Source organism: Puntigrus tetrazona, chromosome 2 (genome assembly GCF_018831695.1).
Source record: "Puntigrus tetrazona isolate hp1 chromosome 2, ASM1883169v1, whole genome shotgun sequence".
NCBI classification, from domain to species: domain Eukaryota; kingdom Metazoa; phylum Chordata; class Actinopteri; order Cypriniformes; family Cyprinidae; genus Puntigrus; species Puntigrus tetrazona.
In genome coordinates, this window is record NC_056700.1 from 9,357,476 (window position 1) to 9,380,977 (window position 23,502).

Here is a 23,502-nt window from a genome sequence, read left to right on the forward strand (position 1 = left end):
GCAAGTACTTTACCACATAGTTTAAAGTCAGCAATTGTTAGGCCTGAAGCAAAGTGGTCCTGATTCTCCTCCAATCTCCCATTTCAACATAATTGAAAACGTAATATTCTTACAGCTCAATAACTGTCTTAACATTAATAACCTAATGAGATATTCTAGTCTGGCATTACCATAGCCCTAAATTGCTCAGATCTGCAAGTTAATAAGGTAATCTGTCAATCCCCGATCTTTCTGATCTCAGTGCTGTCTTAAAAACTGTCGATCATAAGATTGTACTTGACTGACCGACCTATTATTCTCAGGTCTAGATTAGTTTAGATCTTACTTAAGTGACAATAAATACTCTGCTGCATTGGGTGCACACAACACCAGACAACTTGTGGTATTCCTCACGGCTCAGTTACAAGTCCTTTATTATTTAAACATTATGTGCAGCTGTTAGCTGGTTTAATGAATCAGTATCCATCAGTATGTATTAGTATGTAAAGGATCATTTTTTTATTTTTTTTGCACCAGATGCCTACAAACAAATTAGCAGACTTGTAGACCAAATCTAAGGATTGTATTTAGAGACTCTTTAAAAGTATATATATATAGTCTTTATTGAGCCATTTTTAAACTTGTCTCTGAATGTTAAAAAAAAATGGGAATCTTGATTGACAAATATATATATATATATATATATATATATATATATATATATATATATATATATATATATATATATATATATATATATATATATATTTAAAAAAAAAACTATACTAACAATGTTTTTAAAACAGCATATTATCACTTTCACAACGTCTCTAAGCTATGTGAATTCTTTTCCCTTCTGACAGTTAGAATCTCATTCACGCCTTTGTCACATCATGACTTCACTATTGCAGTAGTGTTTTGGCTGCCCTGTCTAAGAGCTGTCTAACAAATCATGTGCATGAATGAATTTTTTAAAAATAATTTTACTATAAACCATTTCTTTAAATATAGTGTTCATCATTCCACATCACTCCAGCATGTAAAGCAATTGTTTACTATTGCATTAATTTACAGTAATTTAAAGTTTAGTTGTTTTTTTTTTTAAGTTCAAGATATTTTGTCTTTACCAGTAAGCTACAAAACTAAAATTTAACACTTGAGACATGCAGTTTCAAGTTTATACATGCAAATGAATTTAAAGAATAATAATGATGTTCATGGATAGATGATATATAATAAATACTCCAACACTGTAAAAAAAAAATTGTAATTTTAATTTCATGATGATTAAATATGTTGATTTGGCACTTAAACATATTCTATTAATATAAGAACGATTAAGAACAATTTTTTAAACAAATATTCTTTGATGACTAGACAATAGCATTCATGTGAAATATTTACTGTTTATCAACTTAATGCCTTCTTGTACATTAAAGGTAATAATTTCTTTCCAAAAAAAAAAATTACTGACCCAAATTTGCTTTTAAAAGGGCCTTTAATGTGCTGTTTTTTGGCAGATATTAGGCAGTAAAACCCTATAATATTTTTTTCTAGTGTCACATTGGAAATCATGCTAAAGTGCATCTCAGATTACTATATTAATCACGTCTGTACATATTTTCTTAATCGGGTTTGTGATGAATTTTGATAGGTTTAACATACAGTAGTTTTAAAATAAAGAACAATGCCATAACAATTCTCTTCAAATGGAAATGCAGCAATGCTTGTCATATCTTTATAGATCATTTTCTCAATTATATTACTGTAGTAATTGTATTTAATTCATTTTTGAAAGTATATTCTAATATATTAACACAGTGATGTTGATACTCAAAACTCACAGCATTAACCTGACAACAAAAGTGCAAATTAAGTGGTAACCTGCATGAATTATTCATAACATGGTCCCTACTGTGAACATAACATCTTTGTGACATCTTTATCTGGGGGTGAATTTTTACATTTAAAATGCTGTATGTTCAGCAAACTGACATATTTAATTGTGAAAAGTAAAATAGAACGAGATGATAACATTCTGTATCATGGAGTAGCGTGGAGGAATATATGTATACCGAACTTCATAACCACTGTTTGCAGAAGTGTCCGATAAATAACACTCTTATACTTACTATCACATGTGTTGTTTTATCTTGAGCCTGTGAGAAGTTATCATTGCTCGCCAGGGCAGCTCATTGGACTAATCTAATTCAAGCTGGAGATGGAGCTACGATGTGTTCCTGTAACCCGCTGGTGACACTGATTCAACTGTAGAATAGTGAGGAGTTGGCTAGTTTACAATTTCTCCTATTACTACAAGCCAGCACTCTGCTATTACATGTGGGTGTGATTAAAATGTTTTAATTCCAGTCTTTTCCCCCCCAGAACTCCCAGGCACTTGTGAAACGTTATTTCTGCACATAATGAGAGTGTTTTGATTTATTTATTTAAAAAGAGATTTCGGAGGCTGTGGCATCATGTTGAGATAATGGGTTTATTTGCACTAACAACTTGTTCAGAGCTATGTTGTAAATTGCAATTTGCTCTCAGATTGTTGTGGCTCCTCGGCTGTAGCGGTTTTGTGTGAGTGTAGCCGTAAGTAGACTCCTTATTAAGGATTGATTAGAACAGACTACTTAATATATACGTATAAACCCAGACTTTAGGCTTGCAAATTGTATAAAAGCAAAACTAATATAGTTTTTACCCAAGCTATGGTCTTAGGGTGAGGGGTGGTACAGATGTGATTAAAGGTCTGGACGGGTAAACAAAAGGCTGTCGATTCAAAACCTGCGTAGTTGGTGCTGAATGTAAGTGGTTACCTGCAGAACAGAGGCTCCAGCATGGAGGAACTGTAATCCAGACTCTGCCGAGTCAATACCACCCGTAGCCAAGATTGGGAAGCCAGGAAGAGCTTTCGCTATAGCTGACACCGCACGCAGAGCTATGGGACGGATTGCATTACCTATCCAAATACAGGAGGGAAAACATTATTAAACGCAAAGCAATAATTACATAAAGTCAGTTCATACAGATTACAAATCCAATTTGTGATGAGAAAGCATACCTTATACGTAGACTACTTTTCAAATATTTGAGTTAATTAAGAAATGAATACTTTTATTTGGCAGGGATACACTGAACTGTTTAAACGGGACAATAAAGACATTTCTATCATGACAACTTTTAGAGGGTTTGGCATGGCAGTGCACATGATAATGTGTTCGGTCTCAGCGGAATAGATTTGCTACGCTGCTGTGGCAGAGCAAGTACCGAGACTTGCTATTGACGATACATCCATAACCGGCAGCTGCGAGCATTTAAGAAATACTGCTGCTGCACATATAGCATATATGAAATAACCCCTATTTTTAGCATACATGAATCACCCTGCAGATCTTTACAGGTGGAGCTGGGGAAGGTAGAGGGTTTCTGAAGAGCACTGCAGCTGTTAAAGCAAGCAAGCCTATCGGACTGTACCGTCTAGAGATTTATACCAAAATTAAAGCATTTTACAATTTTTTTTTAAAGTAGTCAAATTCTAATTATATCTTTGTGACCCAGTGTCACGTCTCTGGACTGTTTGTTTATTGTTTTTGTCTCATGCCACGTGCTCTGTGCCCTACCTTCCCTTCGTGTTTATTGTATAATTGTCTTCAGCTGCGTCTCGTTAGTTTAGTCAATTACGTTGTATATTTAAGTCCTGTGTAGTTGTCTTCAGTTTGTCCGATTGTCGAAGTTACTTACTTGGTTTATGTCCTGTCTGCTTGCCTGTAATTATTATTATTTTGCCCGTTTGGAATTAAACCTGTTTAAGTTCATTTTACGTGCCGTGTACTCAGTCTCGCTAACCCGCGAACGTGACACCCAGAAAGGGAGCTCTCCGAAAAAATCTAAATTACAAACTATTATTTTTATTCCTGGAGAGTACCAATAAATTGTTTAATTCAAATTAATTGACAATATTAATGTTTTAATGTATTTTTATGCATAATAGAGTACTGCACTGTTTGGTTGGCAACATGCTAATGTCTGCATCTTTTGAGTTTAATAAAGCGCTAAAATTATGTATTTTTGTATTTCAGCCCAAAAGTTAGCATCACCCTGAGACAAGATTCTTATACGTATTGTTTATTAAGATAATTTTCAATTTTATGAATTATAAATGGCATATATAATTGTCAAAAAAAACAAACATACAAATGTACAAACTACATCCCAACTTTAACATCACCACTTTTGACAGTTGTTTGGATTTTTATTTAATATGTAAAAGTTGGTAAGTTTTAGTCAAAATAGTTGGCATAGAGAGCGAGTGTAAAGGCAACAAGGCTGTAAAAGCAGATTAGAACATATACCTAAAGAGATATGGTGATGGTGAAAAAAACTCCAAAACAATCTTGAGAATCACAAACTTTTTTTGTTGTAAAATAATCATATCAATATCATGAGTTTATGATATCCACGTACCTTATTTCATGCATTTAACCAACAACACTATCGACAATGATGGAGTTGGTACTGCAAAAATGTTTGTTTTGGGGTTTTTTTTGCTCATTCCTGTGGAGCTCTATTGAAAGTTGAGTCTCCAGAGTGGAGCGCCGGTTGTGTGGCAGAGCTATGTAGAGTGTTTTATAACAGTCACTTACAATGTTCAATATCGGTTAGGATGCTATCAGCCGTCAGCAAGGCAACTCACTGGGTTTTGGGATCAGAGCTACTGTGTCTGGGTTCACCTATTCAGCGGCACGACCCTCCCCGTGCCTTCCTCTCTTCGTCTCTCAGGATCAGGATTCCCTAATGAAAGCCGAGCGGCTTTCTGATCAGCCAGACAGATGGAAGTGTTTATCACATTACATTTAACCTCATTTTCCCAGCAGGTTCCCATTCATTGATCACAGCCGTACGTTTGTCCACATTCATTTCGCCGGCACAGCTCAGAATTCCACTTCCACCATTTCCACAACGTCTTTTCTAGCCCCACTCCGGAGTGCTAAACGATCGTCACCCACACTATTCTCAAATTGGGGAGATAAATTCAATCACGGCACATTTTTTTTTGCATCCCCATGTTGCACGGTTAATTATGTACATATGGGCGCTTCTCTGTGCCTCTGGCATTTCCTGCCGCCCTCACTTTTTTCTGCTCTTCCACCTGTTGGCTGAATGGATGGCGCGTCAGGTAGAATTTGTCATCTCTGCTCTGTTCTGACAACCTAATATCATAAGAAGACATCACTCGGCTGGCAATGAAAGCCATTTGGGTATGATTTAGAGATGGGGGTTCGGCTCAGTACAGTTTAAGTCGAGAGGCTGGAGCTCTAAACGCATCATTCTTAAATGTCTGAGCGAGTCAAATATGTACGGAGGTAGTAATGTTCCAGTAAGACATCTGCTACAACTCATCCGGAAATGGGCTATTGTGCTATGAGTGATGTCACAATCGCATTAATATGGACACGACTTGTGCAACAAAGGTTGAGAGCCATCAAAGCACTTGTCAGCTGATGGCAGCCGACACAGATAATGTTGTCAGGCAGCACGCTTCCACTCAAGAAAAGCTTCAGTCCTGTGATATTGTTGTGATGTTATTGTGGCACTGGCTCTGTCCTTCCCTGCGCTTTGTTCTTGTTTTTCACGCCGGCCGCGCTGACAGCTCCTGTTGCTCTGACAACCCCAACATGTCCTTGTCAAACAGGGTCGCTCACGCCTGTTTGTCACCAGTACCTGTGGTGAAGTTGTCGGCACAAGTTCACTGCATGTCAACAGCAGCAGAGCCAGGCAAATGCTAAACTTAGCTCGGGCCATCTAATATTGTCTCTTGAGCGGGGGTTTTAAGTACTCGAGTAACTGTTCATCACTACATTGGTACTTTACGTGAACAACACCGCAACTAAACACTTCTACTTTTATCTAATTTAATTCCTAATGAAAACTGTCATTTATCGTACTGTGAGATCTGTGTGTATTTTATTTTACTGGTCCTGACAAATTTATAGTCTGTACCTTTGTCCTGTTGAGGAATATTAACTATTAACACTAACTGTTAACTGACACTGACTATTAACTAACTCTCCTGTTAAAGCGGTTCAAGATATTTTAGGTGAAAACCAGGAGGCTTGTGATTGTCCCATCGTCAGAATACTCCATCTGCCATCACTGGTTCAGTCTGGTGTTATGACGTGACGAGAATACTTCCGTTACGCGAATAAAATTAAAATAATGACTTTTTTCAATAATTCGTCTCATCTGTGTCTCTCTGCATCACCTTTTTGGAGAATTTCTGCTAGATGCATTTTGAGTTGGAGTATCCTTTTAAATGTATTTCAGTGTGAAAAGTAACTAGTAACATCCTGATGAAGAGACGTTTCTTCGTTCCCAATAAAACAGAGTATTTTATGTACATTTGAAAAAAAAAAGTAAAATTGTAACCATTTTGATAACAAACTTTACAGTCACTGGTAAGTTTAAAAACTATATCCAAGTGACTTATAGATAAAATGTAGAAGTTTATTGTCCAATCCTTTCATACACAGGGTTCAAAATAGGTCTTAAACTTGTAGAAATGTTTTATTACTTATTTATTTAACCCCCTGTAACCCAAGGACATCATCAAACTATTTTCTTCCAACATTTAGGCCCGTCAAAATATTTTGAACGGTCTAAAACTTATTTCACGCGCGTTAGCTGTTTCACAGTTGTGATTTCCAGTAAAAAATAAAATCTAATTTATGAAAAGGAAAAAAATATATATTTTGGATTATTTACATTTCTCAGTTAAGCTACCGCTCCATCGTGGCTAGTTTGAGATTTGGTCTGTAGGTGTTGATTTATTTCCCAGAAAATAACACGAGGAACAGGTTTGAAGTATATGGCATTTGCAGAAACAAAATGAAATGAAAAAAGTACCCATACATACTAAATTCTGTAATGTCTCAGCACTTTTTACACGCTTGCTCTAGTGAGTGTCACTGCGAAAGCACGAAACCTACTTTTCCTAGTCCTTTTTTTCCCCCTGTAGGCTGCTTGTGTTCAGCGGTATCACTTGTGCTCTACAGACAGCACAGGCTGTGCTTCGAACAGAGATGGCCCTGGACTCGCTAGCGCTCTGTATCTTTCATCAATACCTCATTACTCTAAGCAGGTCCTATCACAGCTTCCAACGTGAGCGAGCACAGCTCCGGACGAGCGCCATCCTCAGTCTGGTCCCGTGCTGAGGTGATTGACAGCTCCGTGAGGCCATCGGTGGCATCTGTTAGCGCGAAGCGTCCGCTCCCGATGCCAGACTCTCTGATTAATAATTCCAAACACAGCGCGAGACGGAGCGTGGGGTCTCTGCATCCTCTACGATTTCTATCTTCACCCGAATATGTTGTGCCTCAAAAAGACCCGGCCAGATAACAAAAGCAAATAAGAGACGGGAATGACGGTGCAGCTCTCTGTTAATTACGCCTGCCGATGCTGCCAGGGTGCCTGGGGTACATGGTTTTCCATGCACAATAAAAGAGATGCAATAATATATCTGTGACAGCAGACTAGCCGGTCGGCATGACCAATCATTAAAACACACATCAAATGAGGAGCACGCTGCCAGCTAAATGAAATCACAGTGGGAAGCCCAACCAGGAGAAAAATAAAGTGACCATATGATCTAGACTAGAGGTCAGCAATTACCGGACCGCGGCCTGGATCTGTACCCCGTACTGGCTCCATCCGGACTGCAAATCATTTCTCATAAATTAATATAATGGTAAACATAGCAATGTTTTTCTCTACATACAAACATTCTCAGTCATCCCAATGTGGCAAAGATTATAAAGAAGCTGCACCTCAAACAATAGCAAAAAGACTATATAATAGCAAAAATCTCTCTCTCTCTCTCTCTCTCTCTCTCTCTCTCTCTCTCTCTCTCTCTCTCTCTATATATATATATATATATATATATATATATATATATATATATATATATATATATATACACACATTCACAATGCATTTCAAACTATCAAGAAAGGGATAGTGTTCCCAAAAATGACATCAAGTACTGACACTCGTGTTTTCCTAAATCGTATGACCTTTGTTCACCTCCAGAACACAGAACAGAACATTTTTTAAACGGCAGAACTTTTATGGACTATAATCTGCTCTGTACTGTACATCTTGAGACACTATCGAGAATTTACGACCTCGTACTTATACAAGGTATCGTTAATGTCAGCCAGGAAATTTACAATAAATTCTAAGACGATACCATATTTGATTTTGCATCCCGTTCCCCTAAAAATCAGCGATTAGTTTTCAAATATGCTCAGCTCACACACACTTATTTTCCCCAATGCTCATCGACAGCCCTCTGTTACAGTGATATCCACAAAATATAATGCTTTGTAAATGTAACCCTACATAACCCGATATTCAGTTGAAGTTTTAATATAATTTAATTTCCCAGCTATCCAAACTAGTGATTCACGATATTAAATTTCTAATAATATCGATTATTCAGAATGACATGTAAACTATAGATGGGACACTCTTATTCAATTCATGGCTATAATATTAGAGGATAAGATTAACAACTGAGACCAAACTATTTTATTTACCCAACTGTAAATGCTTGATAACTTTTTCTGAGGTTTCTGTCATTAAAACAGTTGAGTGTATACATGATACGTTTCAGTAAGTTACTCATCTTTTAACATACCTTCTGATGTTTAGCCATGTTTATTTATTTTGCATTACAACTTAAATTAAAAAGGAAGAGATGAATTGTGCTGCTTCTTTAACTGAGACGGCCAAAGCAATCTGTGTTGCCTGCGTTTTAAGCAGCATTTATTATTTGAATTTTGCAAGGAAGTGGACATTATTTGAAAACTGAGCCTTAGTTTGTTATCAGAAGTAACAAAGCACGTAGCTCTTTGCAAGTTTTTAGACAGGAGGCGCGCTACAAAAATGTTGGTAAAGGGAAAAATTGGAAACCACGGCTTAAACTATAGGGTCAAACAGAGCTAGCATTAAGGTCATTGCACACCAAGTTTGAAATTTACACACATTAATGTCTGTCACATACACACACAACATTCAGAGAAGGTTTGACTTTCGCATCTGTAGCAAGCTTTTTGATATAAAAGAATGACGAATTCGAAAAAAAAGGAATGCGAATATTTTCGGTCACTGACTATTTTTAAACAATTGGCTGATATTGTGTATTGGCTGATATCCCAAACTTGACCTGGGGTGAGTTTCCCAAAAGCATCTTTAGTTAGCTGAGGTCGTTCGTTCCATTGCACTCTTATGTTAAGGACAGAATTTGTGACCATAGTTGCTTTTGGGAAACGCACCCCTGTTTAAGTTATTATTTGGAACTTTGCTTGAAAAGAAACGTCTTCAATCTCACATCAATCTTAAACTCCCCATCTAGACTATTGAACCAATCTGAGCACAGAAATGGGGGCAAGTAACAAAACAGCACGAGACAACTTCGGTTAGAGTTAGAATTAGTCAAAAAGTTTAAAATATCCTCTCTATCCCTATACCAAACATTAGTGACTAATGCAAGAATGCAGTAGAAAAACTGTGATTAAAAAGTTTTGAGGAAAAAAAATATGTCAGGGAAAAGATTGATTTCCCCCACACTCTGTGTTTATGCCACTTGCCACATAAATCAAAGCACCTTAAACCTGGCCACTGCTGCTGAGTTAAACATTAAATTACTGAATACATTAGAGAATCAAGTCAGCTCTACTGAGAGCTCAGGGCGGCACACATTTATGTGCCCCTGGATGCTCTGCACATGGTTTTATGCTCTGGATATGGGCTTCTGAAACAAAAAGTCTGAAGAGAGCTACTGTACTGGGAGCAGATAAAATATGTGGGGCCACACGGGCCCTTTAGGGCCCTGCTGATCAATAGGTTGGTCTCGGGCAGAGTCTTAGACCATTGCTGAAAGGCTGGGTCCCATGGGAGAGCTGCACGGTGAGGCCCATAAGACTTTAAAAGTGAAAAATATGACAGCCAGTCAGTTTTGCTTGCATAAAATAGAGCCTCAATAGTATGAGTATTAATTTTTAATGCAGGCCGTGTTTCTGACCCTGTCCTTGCCTCTGCAGACATTGTGGCAGCTCAGCTGAAGGAAGAAGGGAGAGGTGTGCTGAGGTGAAGCTTTAACACATTCAACTGTACACAGCTGAAACTATAAAGCACATACTTGAACTGTCTGCTGTTTAAAAAGTTGCTTAAAATGTGTGACCACAGAGATTGTTTTTAGTTAGTGGTAAGCACATATTGATATGTTTTTTAACACTAAAAAAAAGAGAGAATATATCTTAAATTATCTTTTAAACACAGGCCTAAATGTAGCTGGATTTATGCTTAAAGAAAGTAATAATTATGATATGATGAATTGAAGTGAATTTAAAAGTCTTGGTCTTGTGAAGTCTTTTTTATGGATATTTAATGAGCACACACACGCACAAACAATTTTCTTTTCTGAAAATAGGATTAAAAAACTGACATTAAAACATGTTTTGAAGTAAGACAATCATTTGGAATTTCAATAAAACAATTCTATAAATTTTGTTTACTTTTTAAATTTGATTTATTTCTTGCTTTAGGTGTAACTATGTGTAACTAATATAATATGCACATTCATTTAATTTAATAAATGTCATCATGTATAATTCATTTTCTCAAGTGAGTATCTTGTTTTAAGGATACTTTGTTTTTATTGGACAATTATTCAAAAACACTAATTGAAAAAAGGGATTTTTGCAATGTACTTCATGCTGGATTTATGTATTTTTGCTATAAGCCTCCCACACTGAAGCTCCGTTTCTAGAGAGCACAGTGCATGCCCAGTACTTTCACACCTGATCTAGTCCATCTGTATGTGCAGGCAGGACCCGACCAGAGCAAGCCCAGACATCTCAGCAGTCAGTGCGCCAGCCAACACCAAACACACACTCCACACACACTCCCTCTCTTACCAGAAACGCCGCCGTATGTAGTTCTCGCGCCTCTGCCAATCCCAGGCCAGGGTGTGGCATCAGCTTTGAGAGCCATCAGTCCAGATACAGTGTTAGTGGCCGTGACTCCATCTGCTCCACCTACAAACAACCACAGAGGTTCTTACAGAAGCCTGAACCAGACGCACTGTGTTCGTGAGATACATTGAGATGCCGTTCCAGAAATATGAGAACATATAAACACACTGCTAATTGTTAATGTTAATCATGCCAAAAAGACCACAGGTCCTTATTACTAAAAAAACACGCATACACAACATTTTGATGCTAACTTGTATAGAAGTGATCCCATGTTAAGCAGGAACAAGTCAAGATTCATACAAGTTCAAAGTGACTTTATGCATACGCCAAGTGACATGCACTGGTATGCCGGTACATGCTAATTTAATTTTCAAATTATGTTTAGTTATGCATGTGTGAAGGAAATTAATTAATAAATAACTATGAGAATACTTTTTTATACGCTCTATTTAAAATGTAGTTTTGATCAATGCATGTGTAATATATGTTATTTATTCACACACACACACACACACACACACATGTAAGAATATGAATAAATCATGTATGAATAAGTCATGGCTGAAGGGCATTGTTAACCCCTTCAGCCATGATTTATTCACAATACAGTGCTGCCTCGAGTACCTCATTTCTTACATATACTGTATAGTACATATTGCAAATTAAAATTAATATTAAAAATATATGTAATGAAGTTTCAAAACTGACTGCAAGTGTCATAACAGTGTAAACTGATGGACATATATAATCCTACCTGAAAAAGAAAACAAATAGATACCGTAGTATTCGCTAATCACGCCGGAAACTGGGCTTTCACACAGACGCGCACACACACACACATCAACATATCACAGCAGGGGTCACTCTTACTTCATTAAATCAATAACACACATTTAATTTTGCAGAAATACATAACGTACTAACATTTTTAATGCTTTTATTGATTGTTTATGTTGCTAAGGTTGTTGCTCAGTGATACGCAGAACCGCTGGGTGAAGCGGTCATGAAACAGAGCCAACGACCAATCGGAATCCAGGAATGGAACTAACCGTTTTAAAATATATGTATATATAATCTTTACTTATCCGTGAGATACAGATATAAAAATATATAGTTGTAATGTAATGTAAGACATCAAATGCAAATGTGTAGCCAGGAGGACGCCTGGAACAAAATAACATACATCAATACTCAGCAAATCTTGTATTTAAAAAAGGTTAGCGGCTTATATTGTACAATTTATCCTTCACCCTCTTGACTTGTATTGTGAAGAACATGACTGAGAATGAATGATGGGGTTAAATGGCTTAAAGTGCAGTGTAATAAATGGCATGAGTGAGCAGAAGAGAAAGTCAGGAAAAATTAGCATGAAGAATATGCTGATTACCACGTACTGTAGGTGCATATACAATAGATGTACATTTGAAATGACAAAAAAAAACATCTATTCCTCTCTATTTTATTTCTATTTTATCTACTTATTTTAATTTTATTTCTAAAAAAACCTGATCCTGTAACACCTGCATTCTCTTTTCTATTCTACCTATTGTTTTCTTTATTACTAAAGGTTTAACCTTTTAACACTTTCTCTATGGTTTAACCTTTTAACACAATCTCTATGGTTTTTCTATTATTTCATCAGTTTTTTTGTCAATTTATTTATTTTAAAAAATGACCTTCTAACCTCTTGCATTTTCTATTCTTTTTTACCACTTGTTTTATTTTTATTTTTAAAAAATACCCTTCAGCACTACTGTTCTCTGTTCTTTTTCTATTTTCTCTGCATTTTTTCTTTTATTATAACGAAAAAAAAATCTTGCTGCATATACTGCGTTTGACTAACCAAAGCTTATTGTAGCACTTACATATTATTGCTCTTTTGTTGGTGTTGATTGCTTCAATTAACCTCATTTGTAAGTTGCTTTGGATGAAAACAACTGCTATTGATGTTATGTAATATAAATGTACATTGAGCATGTAAACAATATAATCTTATTTGAAATTAAATATTCCTCCATTTGAAAATGGTGTGCATGTCATAATAATAATGAAAATGCTATTTAAATTTTTAAGGGGCATAATAATAATAACAATAATAACTTAATTAATAAAAATAAGAAATGTTTCTTAAATATTAAGTTACAATATTAGAATTTTTGAAGGATCATGTGATACTGACAAATTAATGATAAAGTCTCAAATAATGTTTTTTTTTCAGGAAATTTGAACAATAAGTGCTGTTTTGATGCTCTTCCATGTGGCGTGATATGTTGTTGAATAAATGTGTATATATATATAGTTTTGAATTGTAAAATATTTAAAATATTGCTGTTTTTTTCCATATTTTCAATAAAATGTAGCCTTGGTGAGCATATGAGCATATTCAAAAAATAATAATAATAATAACAGTAATAAATTAATTAATTACAGACTTAAATTACCAAACTTTTATATACTGTATGCAATTCTGTTTCGTAAACGTCCCCGTCATAATTAACACATTTTATTTTTTAAAATCACACATCACCTAGAAACGACCATATCTACTGTCATATGTCTGTCTGTAAAAGAGGCAGCTCATACCCTCATGCGCGGCTCTGGCGATGTCAACGATGTTGGTGACGTTGGGTGTGAGCTTGGCGAAGAAGGGGATGGTGGTGGCCTTTCTGACCCAGCGACAGATGTTCCTCACCAGTTCGGGGTCCTAGAGCGAAGAGGGATGTAAGTCGAGGCTCATTACATGCTTCTGTAGAACACAGAAAGAAGCTTCTATTTAAGACTTGTTCTGTCATTAATTTTGGACATCCAGAGACTCCTAGCTGTTAATTCAGCTTCTCAGAGGCCAAACCAAAAACGACAAAGAGTGAAAACTGGGACATTTGAGGTGCATTTCTGATTCATTCACATTCATCTGCAAGGTCCATTTTGAAACAGCAAGGCTGCCCTAAATATTCACCGAACGCTGGCCACAGAGCACAGAGGCAATGTTCGAAACGTGTTTTCTCTCAATCTCTCTTCTTTTTTCCTCACTCACATACAGTCTCTCTCCTTCTACCGCCCACACACACACACACACACACACACACACACACACACCAGGACTCCAAATGGTTTAGCGATCCCCCCATGAACTCTCTCAGATGTGTCCAGGGAGGAAAACGCTGTTGTGTCTGAACATGTCGTCTGAAACACATCGCTGCCTTCATGTTGCTTTTTCACTTCTGCTGCTGCCTTTTCCCGCTCCCTTCCCCCAGCCTTCTCTTACTGCCGCTCATTCTGCCTCTCATTCAGTAAGCAACAACAACAACCAAAAATCTATATTGCGTGTGCACCTTTCTGATAGAAATGCAGTCATTTTATGTATGTGTTCTCCAACGGTTGAATTATAACAGCTTCAGGGGAACACGATGCTCAAATATCTGCTTTCCGGTACAGGGGGGAGACCGGGGCTGACGTCCCACGAGGAAAAGCGCTATATCTTAATAACGAGAAGGTTTTAATTTGAAAAGTCCATTTACACCAGTGTATGTTTTGTATGCAGGTTCAAATTTGTAAAATGCTAATGTCAATTTGATTCTATTTTATCTTTATTTTGATTTAATTTAATAAAAATGTGTAGAATTGTTACTTAAAGACCGATAACCCCGGTCGTCCCAATAACTTCTATTCTTTTATATCCAGCATATACACAAAAATTCAAAACAGCAATATTGTGAAATATTATTATTGCAATGTAAAAGAACTATTTTTTCTTCTCATATCTGACACATATATTCAGGGGTTATGACTGAAAATAAGGAGTCGTGGCCTCTTCTAAACTCGAACAATGCGAGTGCAACAAGTCAGATCTGCCTAAAACATGCATTCTAGGCACGAGAAATACAAAAATGAAACGTCGAACCGGATACAGCTCGAGCCCCTCAGAACTTTAAAGCGAAAGAAAAAGAACCCATCTCTCGGAACATCTGGAGCAGAATAAAGTGTGTTTTATAGCGAGGCCCTATCTCCTCCTCTGTTGGTGCTGTGGTTCTGGAGAGCAACGTGATGGCAGCCCTCCAAATCACTGGCATTCATAATGAATGAGATTTGAATGGCGCGCATCTTGAGAGTAGCGCAAACTGTCATAACTCAGAGATACGGCTGAGATGTGCCAAATGGAAATGTGATGTGCCTCTGTCGTACCAGGCTCCGGGCTCCTCAGACATCTGTTGGAAATGCGATGCTTCGGGGCATTTCTGTTTTCCTCTGAATATGAGCGTGTTTGTTCATAGCATGTGTGGGCCCATAAAACATCTCTTTTTTATGTTTTTTCTTCCCTTTTTTCGGCGGAAAAGTGTCAGAGTGAGTGAAAGGAAAGGGATGAGCACAAAGCAGCAAACAAAGAGACAGAAATGAGGCGCTTTTGAGGAAAAGCCCTATTGTCTAACTTGTTGTAGCCCATCACGTTTGATTGAAACGCAGCCTCTGTGCCGTGCTCTGTAATCGCTGCGCCAGAAACTTTATTGTGGATCTTACCCTCGAGCTATTGTCTTCAGATTTTGCCTGAAACCGGTGGACGCTGACACTGCGAACGAGAAACTCTGGTGCTTTTCAAGGTGGAGATCTTCGGTCTGAGTTTCTTTTGTGCTGAGGAACATGAGGGGATGATATGTGGTGCATTGGAGGAAAATAGCCACCAGTATGGGCCGTGGGAGGGATGTGGGCAGCGAGCATTTATAACAAGGCTGGCAAACCACACACACACATGCACGCACACACACGCACACTAAATCTTGTCAGAGGGTAGCAACCAGAATGTTCTACGGTCCACAGAGAGAAGCTAGAAAAGCCCAAAAGACAGAGGGAAAACTGTGCAAGCTGTCAGTGGAGATGGGACCCGGGTGCCCCGAGGAACGAAATGCTTGAGCGAGGAGAAAAAAAAAACACACCACCTTTAGGCTCGCAGAAGAGATTGAGAGCACATTAAGATTTCCAGGAGCATAATGGAGGCTGGCCAGCAGATGTCTGCGAGCGCAAGTGTGTTTGTGTCCATCTGTGCGTAGGTCACTGGTGGCGAGGCTAAAACATAGTGGCTAACAGCAGGGAGCGTGGTCAAGGGAAGGTAGAAAAGCATTAGCGGAGCGCTAGGGCCAGAGGCAGGTGCCTGGCCCTGAAACAGATGCTGCTTGTAAGAACTTAATGTCCTCACAGAGGGGAGCTCAGCGGCGCTGGGAAGGCCTATGACAGCTTATTAAAGGCCTCTGGCTGACAAGTGTTTGTAAGCTTGGCTTTCAAGGCTCCGAGCTCAGGGCTCGTGCTTCGCCGGTGCTTTGAATGCAGGAAGAGAGGCTCCTCTGGCAAGACGTGTCTGAAACCCTTTCCCTGGAAATCCGGGAAGAACGGGTCCCGGCGAGGCTCGGGACTCTTATGAGACGCATCAATCTCACGTTGAGGGGATCGAGTCTGAGCATGAGATCGCTCACTGCGCACACACACACACACACTCCGGTCAGGCTCTCAAACTGTGGAAGATCAATGAATATGTTAGACTTCTAAGGTGGTAATGTATGAAGCTGAGGACTCGAACACATCTGAAACACAGCACAGACGGTGTAAAGTAAGGCACGGGTGCAGTATCTCATCCACTGTAGACAATATCACACATAAGGAGGATCTATAAATATAAATCAAGCTGGGAGGGAAAGTACTTTGTCCTGCAGATTGTGGGATGTCTGTTTTCAGAACCACGGACAGCAGCTGCGTCAAGCTCCGGATGCTGTTGTGATCTTTATATCACTGATTCAAAACGGGCTACACGACTGAAAAAGTAGAAATATGTGCATCAACGAATTATTCAGGATTAAAGAAGTGCTTTTTCCGCCCCTTTCCGTACTTTCCTTGTTGTTTTATTTCCTTTCATCTCATTGTGGTTGCAAACTATTTATTTTCTATAAATAATTTATTTAACAATATAATATTATGTAAAAAATATATATGTATTGAAAGTTAGTCAACTAAATTTATTTATTTAAATTTAGCTAAAATAAATTGATCATGACCATTTACTGTTATTTAATAAGTGAATGAATACATTTTTTCAGTGTATTATATCACTGCAATGAGTGAGAAAAGTTATGTTATTGACACAATAGTTATATTTTTCGGTATCTCTTTTGTTTACTAGTTGTTTACTTTCGCTTACTAGTAATTTAGTAAAAATTATTTGTCATCATCATCATTCTCTAATATTCATCATAAAAGAAAAAGTTACTTACATCATATGAAGTCAACACAGTTATATTATATCTGTCTATAAAATATTAGTCTATATTATAACATATAATATAATAGAATATTATTTTAAATATTAAGTGTTATAAACGTGTATATAAATACACATACATGGTTGTATATATATTCTGTATATATTGTATATATTCTAGTTTATTTTATATATATATATATATATATATATATATATATTTATTCAATTATTTTCAAAACATACATTGTATGTGTTTGCATTTTTATGGACATAATACATATATCCAGTACACACACATAATGTAAACTAAAACTTTTTTTTGGATGTGATTAATCATTATAAATCATTTAACAGCACTAATTGTGTTATTATATCATATTTTCTTATAAATATGTCTGTGTTAAGTGTGACAAGTAGTTTATTTATATAATATTATACAATATAATATGAATCGCAAAATAAAATGGATCTCAAATATGACATATTAAGTATTAATATTGTATTAAGAACGTTCTAGTGATCATCTCTGATTAAACAGAGTGCAAACTAACAGCACTGAAATTTGAGCCTGTTGCCTCTTGTAAGAAAAACAGTGATAACCACATCACAACCACAGCAACTCAAAGCTGTAGTACAAACATTTACCATTAATCATAAACAGACTCTAGTACCGAACAAAATGTAGTTCAGATAAAAAGAGAAATTCCAGCGACGCCTGAATCGAAACAATGCCTCGCTTAAGATTCCTGAAGTTCCCTCGCATTGGCGCTCAGAGAAAGAAACTGTTTAACATTAGCATATTTACATCTTTGTGAGTTGATTTCTGTCTTTGTAAAATGTAAATGAGTTTCCCCTCCGACAGTGCTGTGTCCAGATAGAGCTGCATTAGCCCAGTGTGCCGTACGCTCCAGGGTTCAAAGAGAGGGCCACGCTCCCTGATTAAATACCCAACAGTATGGGGCTGCAATCATACATTTTTGTACCGGTGCACAATTTCCTACTTATTCTCATACAATCAACGAGACCTCCCCCTGTTCCCTACAGTATAAGAGGGAGAGACAGAAACATACAGATGGGGGGAGCGGAGGGGGTGATCCAGACTGAAAGACGCGGAAAAATAAATAGGAAGCAAAGACAGACAGACGGAGAAAGCCAGCCACAGAGAGAGCACAAGAGAGCGTGTGGCAAACAGTGTGATTAAATGATATTGCCTTGCGTTAGTTCACACAGAGGTTAGCTGCCAGGAGGCAGCAGGCTGTGATTAGCTTCATATGTGTGTGTCTCTGTGTGTGTGTGTGTGTGTGTGTGTGAGAGAGAGAGAGAGAGCGGTAGCGCAGGGCTCGTTTAGAGCCTCTGCAGGAGCACAATGGCTTTGTGTCCTGTTTGAGGGGGGAAACGGCTCTTGCTTCCCTCACGACCATAACGAAGCTGAAGGGAGATGGAGAGGAATAGGGACCATTAGATGCTTCCTGACCTGCTCTGTCCATTTAGTCTACATTTGAATGTCTTGTGAGGCATATAGGATCTCCCCGAGAGGAGATGTGGAGGGGCAGGCGATTCACCTTCTTCCCCCGTCTTCCGCTAGAGTCACGTTGAAGTCTAAACTAAGCTTTTAAAGCAAATACACAATCTTGTGCTAGATTTAAAACCCGATCTCACAAAAGTGTGTATAAATAGTAAGCCAAACAAAACTAAAACTTGTGGTATTGATATGCAAAAACAGACTTTGGCATTTATATGGTACACAATATGTCGGATTGGGGTTGAGGGAATATGCGTATCCGACAATTTTTTACGCATTTTCGTGGGATTGAGCTCTACGTTTCAAATCAAATAATAGATTTGATTGTGCGGAAAAGACGTGAATTCGAGTTATTATTCACTAACAATTTTAAGCAGTTTGTTAGAGTGCGGTGTGGCAATGAGTTCTTTTACACACGAGCATCTTGTAAAAATACTATTTATTCATTTATGTCATGTATGTTACAGGTTTCATTTATATTCATATGATATGTCCCTCATGTATTCTGGTCATGCGTCTCCATTGTTTTGTTTGTTTTCATTGGTTTGCCTTGTCAGGAGTTTCTCAGTTCTGCCTTTGTCATTTGTTTATTATCCTGACCATTTTTGGGAATATTTATATATAGCCCTCATGTTTCATGTCTCTTTGCCTTGCTGTTGTAACCTTCTGTTGGTGAGAACTGTAAAACCTGCTTATAGTCAAAAGCTAGTTTAACATCTAGTTTATGTTCCCGTTTATGTCATGTTTTAGTTTTGTTTAATAAAGTGCACATGGGTTTTAAACTCGACCCTCCATCAGTAAACCCAAAGTTACAGAAATATCACTATGGCAGTCTTTCTTACTTTATATCTTTGTTTAATAATAACAGTAACAACAGCAGCAACGACAATTATACTTATCCCATTTTGTGCAGCCATAATATCAACTTTCAGCCCTAAGTTATTTAAAAGGTTAATTCACAAACAGGACATAACCACATTTCTCATAAACGCTCCAAGGAGATCTAGGACAGGCATGAAGATAGTTAAAGAATAATGACTTGAATTTCTGTGTGTTTCACACTTTTATGGTCTTCACCGAAGCTTCAAAGCTTTAGTCCCTGTTCGGGGTAATTGCATAGAAAAAGCATAGGAAACAGGTTTCAGTTTTTGCAGAGGAAAGAAAATCGCACGGGTTTGTAACCAACGTAAGGGGCTACGAATTATGTTTTTTTTTAGCAGCGCTTTTTAAATGTTTTCTTACCTGTCCACAGGCCAGTCCCATACCTCTCTCTCCCATGCCATGAGGACAGGACAGGTTCAGCTCCAGAGCATCAGCTTTAGAGTCCTGTTAAGTAAAAGAATGAGGTATAACACCATAAACGTATAGTCACTTGTGTAAATAAATATGTGGAATAACAGCTGCATCGCAAAATTACATTTACAGACAGATCCGAAGCAGAAAAATACAACGAATACATGGTCACTTAATGCATTTTTACACATCGGATTGATATTTGGCCACTCTACAAGATGCATTTGGGTGGTTTGAGATGCATGCAAGATGAGGTTCAGCCAAACACATAAGCACCATGCAATCATAGATGAGAAACATGGATGCAGCAATCACGAAACTCAAACAATAATTGCCATATTAGGTGACGAGAGCTCTTATTATAGTTATATTTTTCCGTAGAACTCAGGAATCGTATGAATTTATATGCATTTTGCATTTATGTGGCCAAGTTTGAACGTAATGTGCACATCCAATCAAATAGCAATTCACTTGCGTGTCATGAATGGGTTTTCATTTTACATGTATAAAATATATCTAAAAAGAAAAAAAAGAAACAAATATGGTAAAATCAAGTTGTAAAAAAGTAAAGTAATCAAAAAAAAGAACTTTGCAGTGCCCCTTGGTTTGATATTTTACACTGATAGATCTTTAATAAATTAGGATGTTCAAATAGTTTCACATAGGCCAGTGTATGTAAAACCCTGAAGCTGCACAAAAAAAAAAAAAAAAAAAAAAGTCAAATCTGTAACAAAAGGAAAAAAAAAACACCCTGAGCACTTCCCGGCATTCAAAAAGCATAAAATGGTGTTCTTAAAATAGACCCAGAAGAACTCTTTGACATGTCAAAGCTGCCACAGAGTCGTCTTATAAAAAAGGGAAGCAGAAAAAAGGCAGCACAGGTGGATGGGGAGCGGGTGAGTGAGCGAGGGTGCTGGAAGTGGGAAAGCATTCAACAGGCAATTACGCTCTGGCGGCCGTTCTGAACCGCACTGAAATGGGGAGAGCCAGAACGATTTCTCCGCTACACACCCTACAAACCTGCTGCTTCAGACACACAGCCATGGCTTTCCTAAAGCCTGACAGCCATTAGAGAGGAGAGAAAAAAAAGAAACAGGGAGGGAGAGAGGGATAGTAAGTGAGAAAGAGAGAGAGAGAGAGAGAGAGAGAGAGAGAGAGAGAGAGAGTGATTTGGCTGGGTTTGAGAGACACAAAATGACAGACAAGGCAGGCAGGAGACAGAACTGTGCAAATCTACTCCAAGGTGTGCTGGTATAAGGTGCACAATATTTTATATGGGCAAAATATGAGGACATCTGCTTTGTGAACATTTCATTCCACAAATGATGGAGAATAATGTGAGGTTGGTCCGTACTGCAATAACACACTCTTCTGGGAAGGGTTTCCAGTAAATGCTGGAATTTTTCAGTGGCTGTTTCCTTCCTGCATCCACATCCAGTATTACCTGGGTCAGAACTGACGTTGGGTGATCATGTCAAGAAATTGAATCTGCGGCCATTAAATGTATATGTTTTATAGTATGTTACATGTTGCATGTACTTGCTATAGTAATAAGCGTTCATTATGCATAATTTCATACAACACCTTTAACCAAATCTTAATTGATAAAGTATTAATTGTAACCAATGGTTTAATATTTTTAAAAATAATTATTTCCTCCTGTAAAAGTACAGAATTTTACACGTTTTATATATATAATGAATAATTGTGTAGTTTTCTTTCTTTCATGTGTATTACTATTTTTTTTGCTAAATACTATAATATTATGAATTAATATTTAAAAAATGTAAGTGTAATTAATTTATTACTGTAATGGCAAAGATAGTTTTTTTTTAAATGTTTTGATTAACAGATTGTTTTTAAAATACATATATTTTTGTAACAAATTTCAATTTACTGCATCCTTACTATTATCCCTATTATATATATATGTGTGTGTGTGTCTGTGTGTGTGTGTGTGTGTGTGTGTTTGTGTGTGTGTCTGTGTGTGTGTCTCAATGTGTTATAACATGCCTAAAGGGAAAAACTAACCTGAGTGTGAAAATAACAGCCCTACACTATTCTTATTCCACCTCCATCAAACTTTACAGATGGCAATATGCATGCGTGGAATGTTGGGAATGTGGGTAGCCCTCTCTGTCGGATTCAGATTCTCACGTCAGTTCGAGAGCCGTTTGTCAGACTGCCAGATGGTGAAGAGTGAGTGATTAATCAGAGAATGTATTTCCACCACTCCCGAGCCCGATAGTGACGAGCACTTCGCCACTCCAGCTGATGCTTTCCGTTGCTCTGCGGTGATCTTAGATTTGTATGCAGCTGCATGGCCACGAAACCAAATTTATAAAGCCCCTGATGAACCGTTCTTGTGTTTCCATAGCCTGGCAGACCCAACAAGGAGAGTCGCAACCAAGGACAGACAATATTTACGCACAATGCACCTTAACATTCAGCGCCTTTCTGCGTTTTCCACCTGCGGCTCACAAAAGTATTGGACAGAAGTGAAGTAATTCCATTTGTGAATCCTAACAATGGCAAAACGAAAACAAGAGCAGCACCCGTGTGTTATAAGAAAGAGCTTTCATGTACCTCATGCAACAGAAAACTTCAAAGCTGATGACCTCTTATCCAGAAATAGTAAAAAGTGCATCACATCAAAGCTCCCCAAGCCAACAGGAAACAAAAGCCAACTGTTGCGATGAAGATAAGTACTTGCATGTATGGTAGATTTGCATTTGTAATCCTAGACGATTCGGTCTTCACATATGGCCCAGGCTTTGAGCTGTGACTTACCTGCAGGTCTCTGAAAAATGATGTTTGTGTGTGTGTGAGAGTGAGACAGAGTGAGTGGAGGATGTCTGGATACGCTCCATTAGACAGCCAGAGGCCTCAACACAAACACTGATCAGACCTGACACTAACTTTGACAAGAACTAACCACTCCAGTGTGATCAAAGCTGCGCTGCCCTGTCCAATCCAGCTCATAGCTACATCAAGGTACCTTTGATAGACAATTCTGTTGGACCCTTTAACACTGTGCACTTTAATGAATGAATTAATGATTGGCATTAAGTAATTTCTCGGACCCTTCTCTCAGCTAAAGCAAGAATATGGCAGGCTTCCTCGCCACGGAAAGGCTGCTCTCATATCTTCTGCGACTTTGAAAGACTCATAAAAGCAAAGCATGTTTTGAAAAGTGAGCGTGACGCATCAAAATTCTGATTCAAATGCTTAAAAAACTCGAGTTCAGTGGAAATCAGACTAAAGTACCCCATTTACTTCTGGAATAAAGATCAGTGGTAACAAGCGATCAGTGACGATGGTCAAAAGATTCAAAATAATATTCTGATGTAAAAAATGGCATACAATATCAAAAAAAGACTCTCACCAACACTGCATTTTATTACATTTTCAACAGTAATGTT

At 37.7% G+C, this 23,502-nt stretch overlaps 1 protein-coding gene across 1 annotated transcript in view; it reads right to left on the reverse strand.

Moving 5' to 3' along the window:
- Positions 1 to 23,502, reverse strand: part of dpydb (dihydropyrimidine dehydrogenase b) — a 100,754-nt gene that overhangs the window by 11,447 nt on the left and 65,805 nt on the right. The window contains exons 16-19 of the mRNA XM_043260818.1: positions 20,030 to 20,113; positions 13,605 to 13,725; positions 10,962 to 11,081; positions 2,802 to 2,944 (exon numbers count right to left, since the gene is read on the reverse strand). Of these exons, the coding sequence (XP_043116753.1) occupies positions 2,802 to 2,944; positions 10,962 to 11,081; positions 13,605 to 13,725; positions 20,030 to 20,113 (468 nt within the window). The remainder of the gene's footprint in view (positions 1 to 2,801; positions 2,945 to 10,961; positions 11,082 to 13,604; positions 13,726 to 20,029; positions 20,114 to 23,502) is intronic.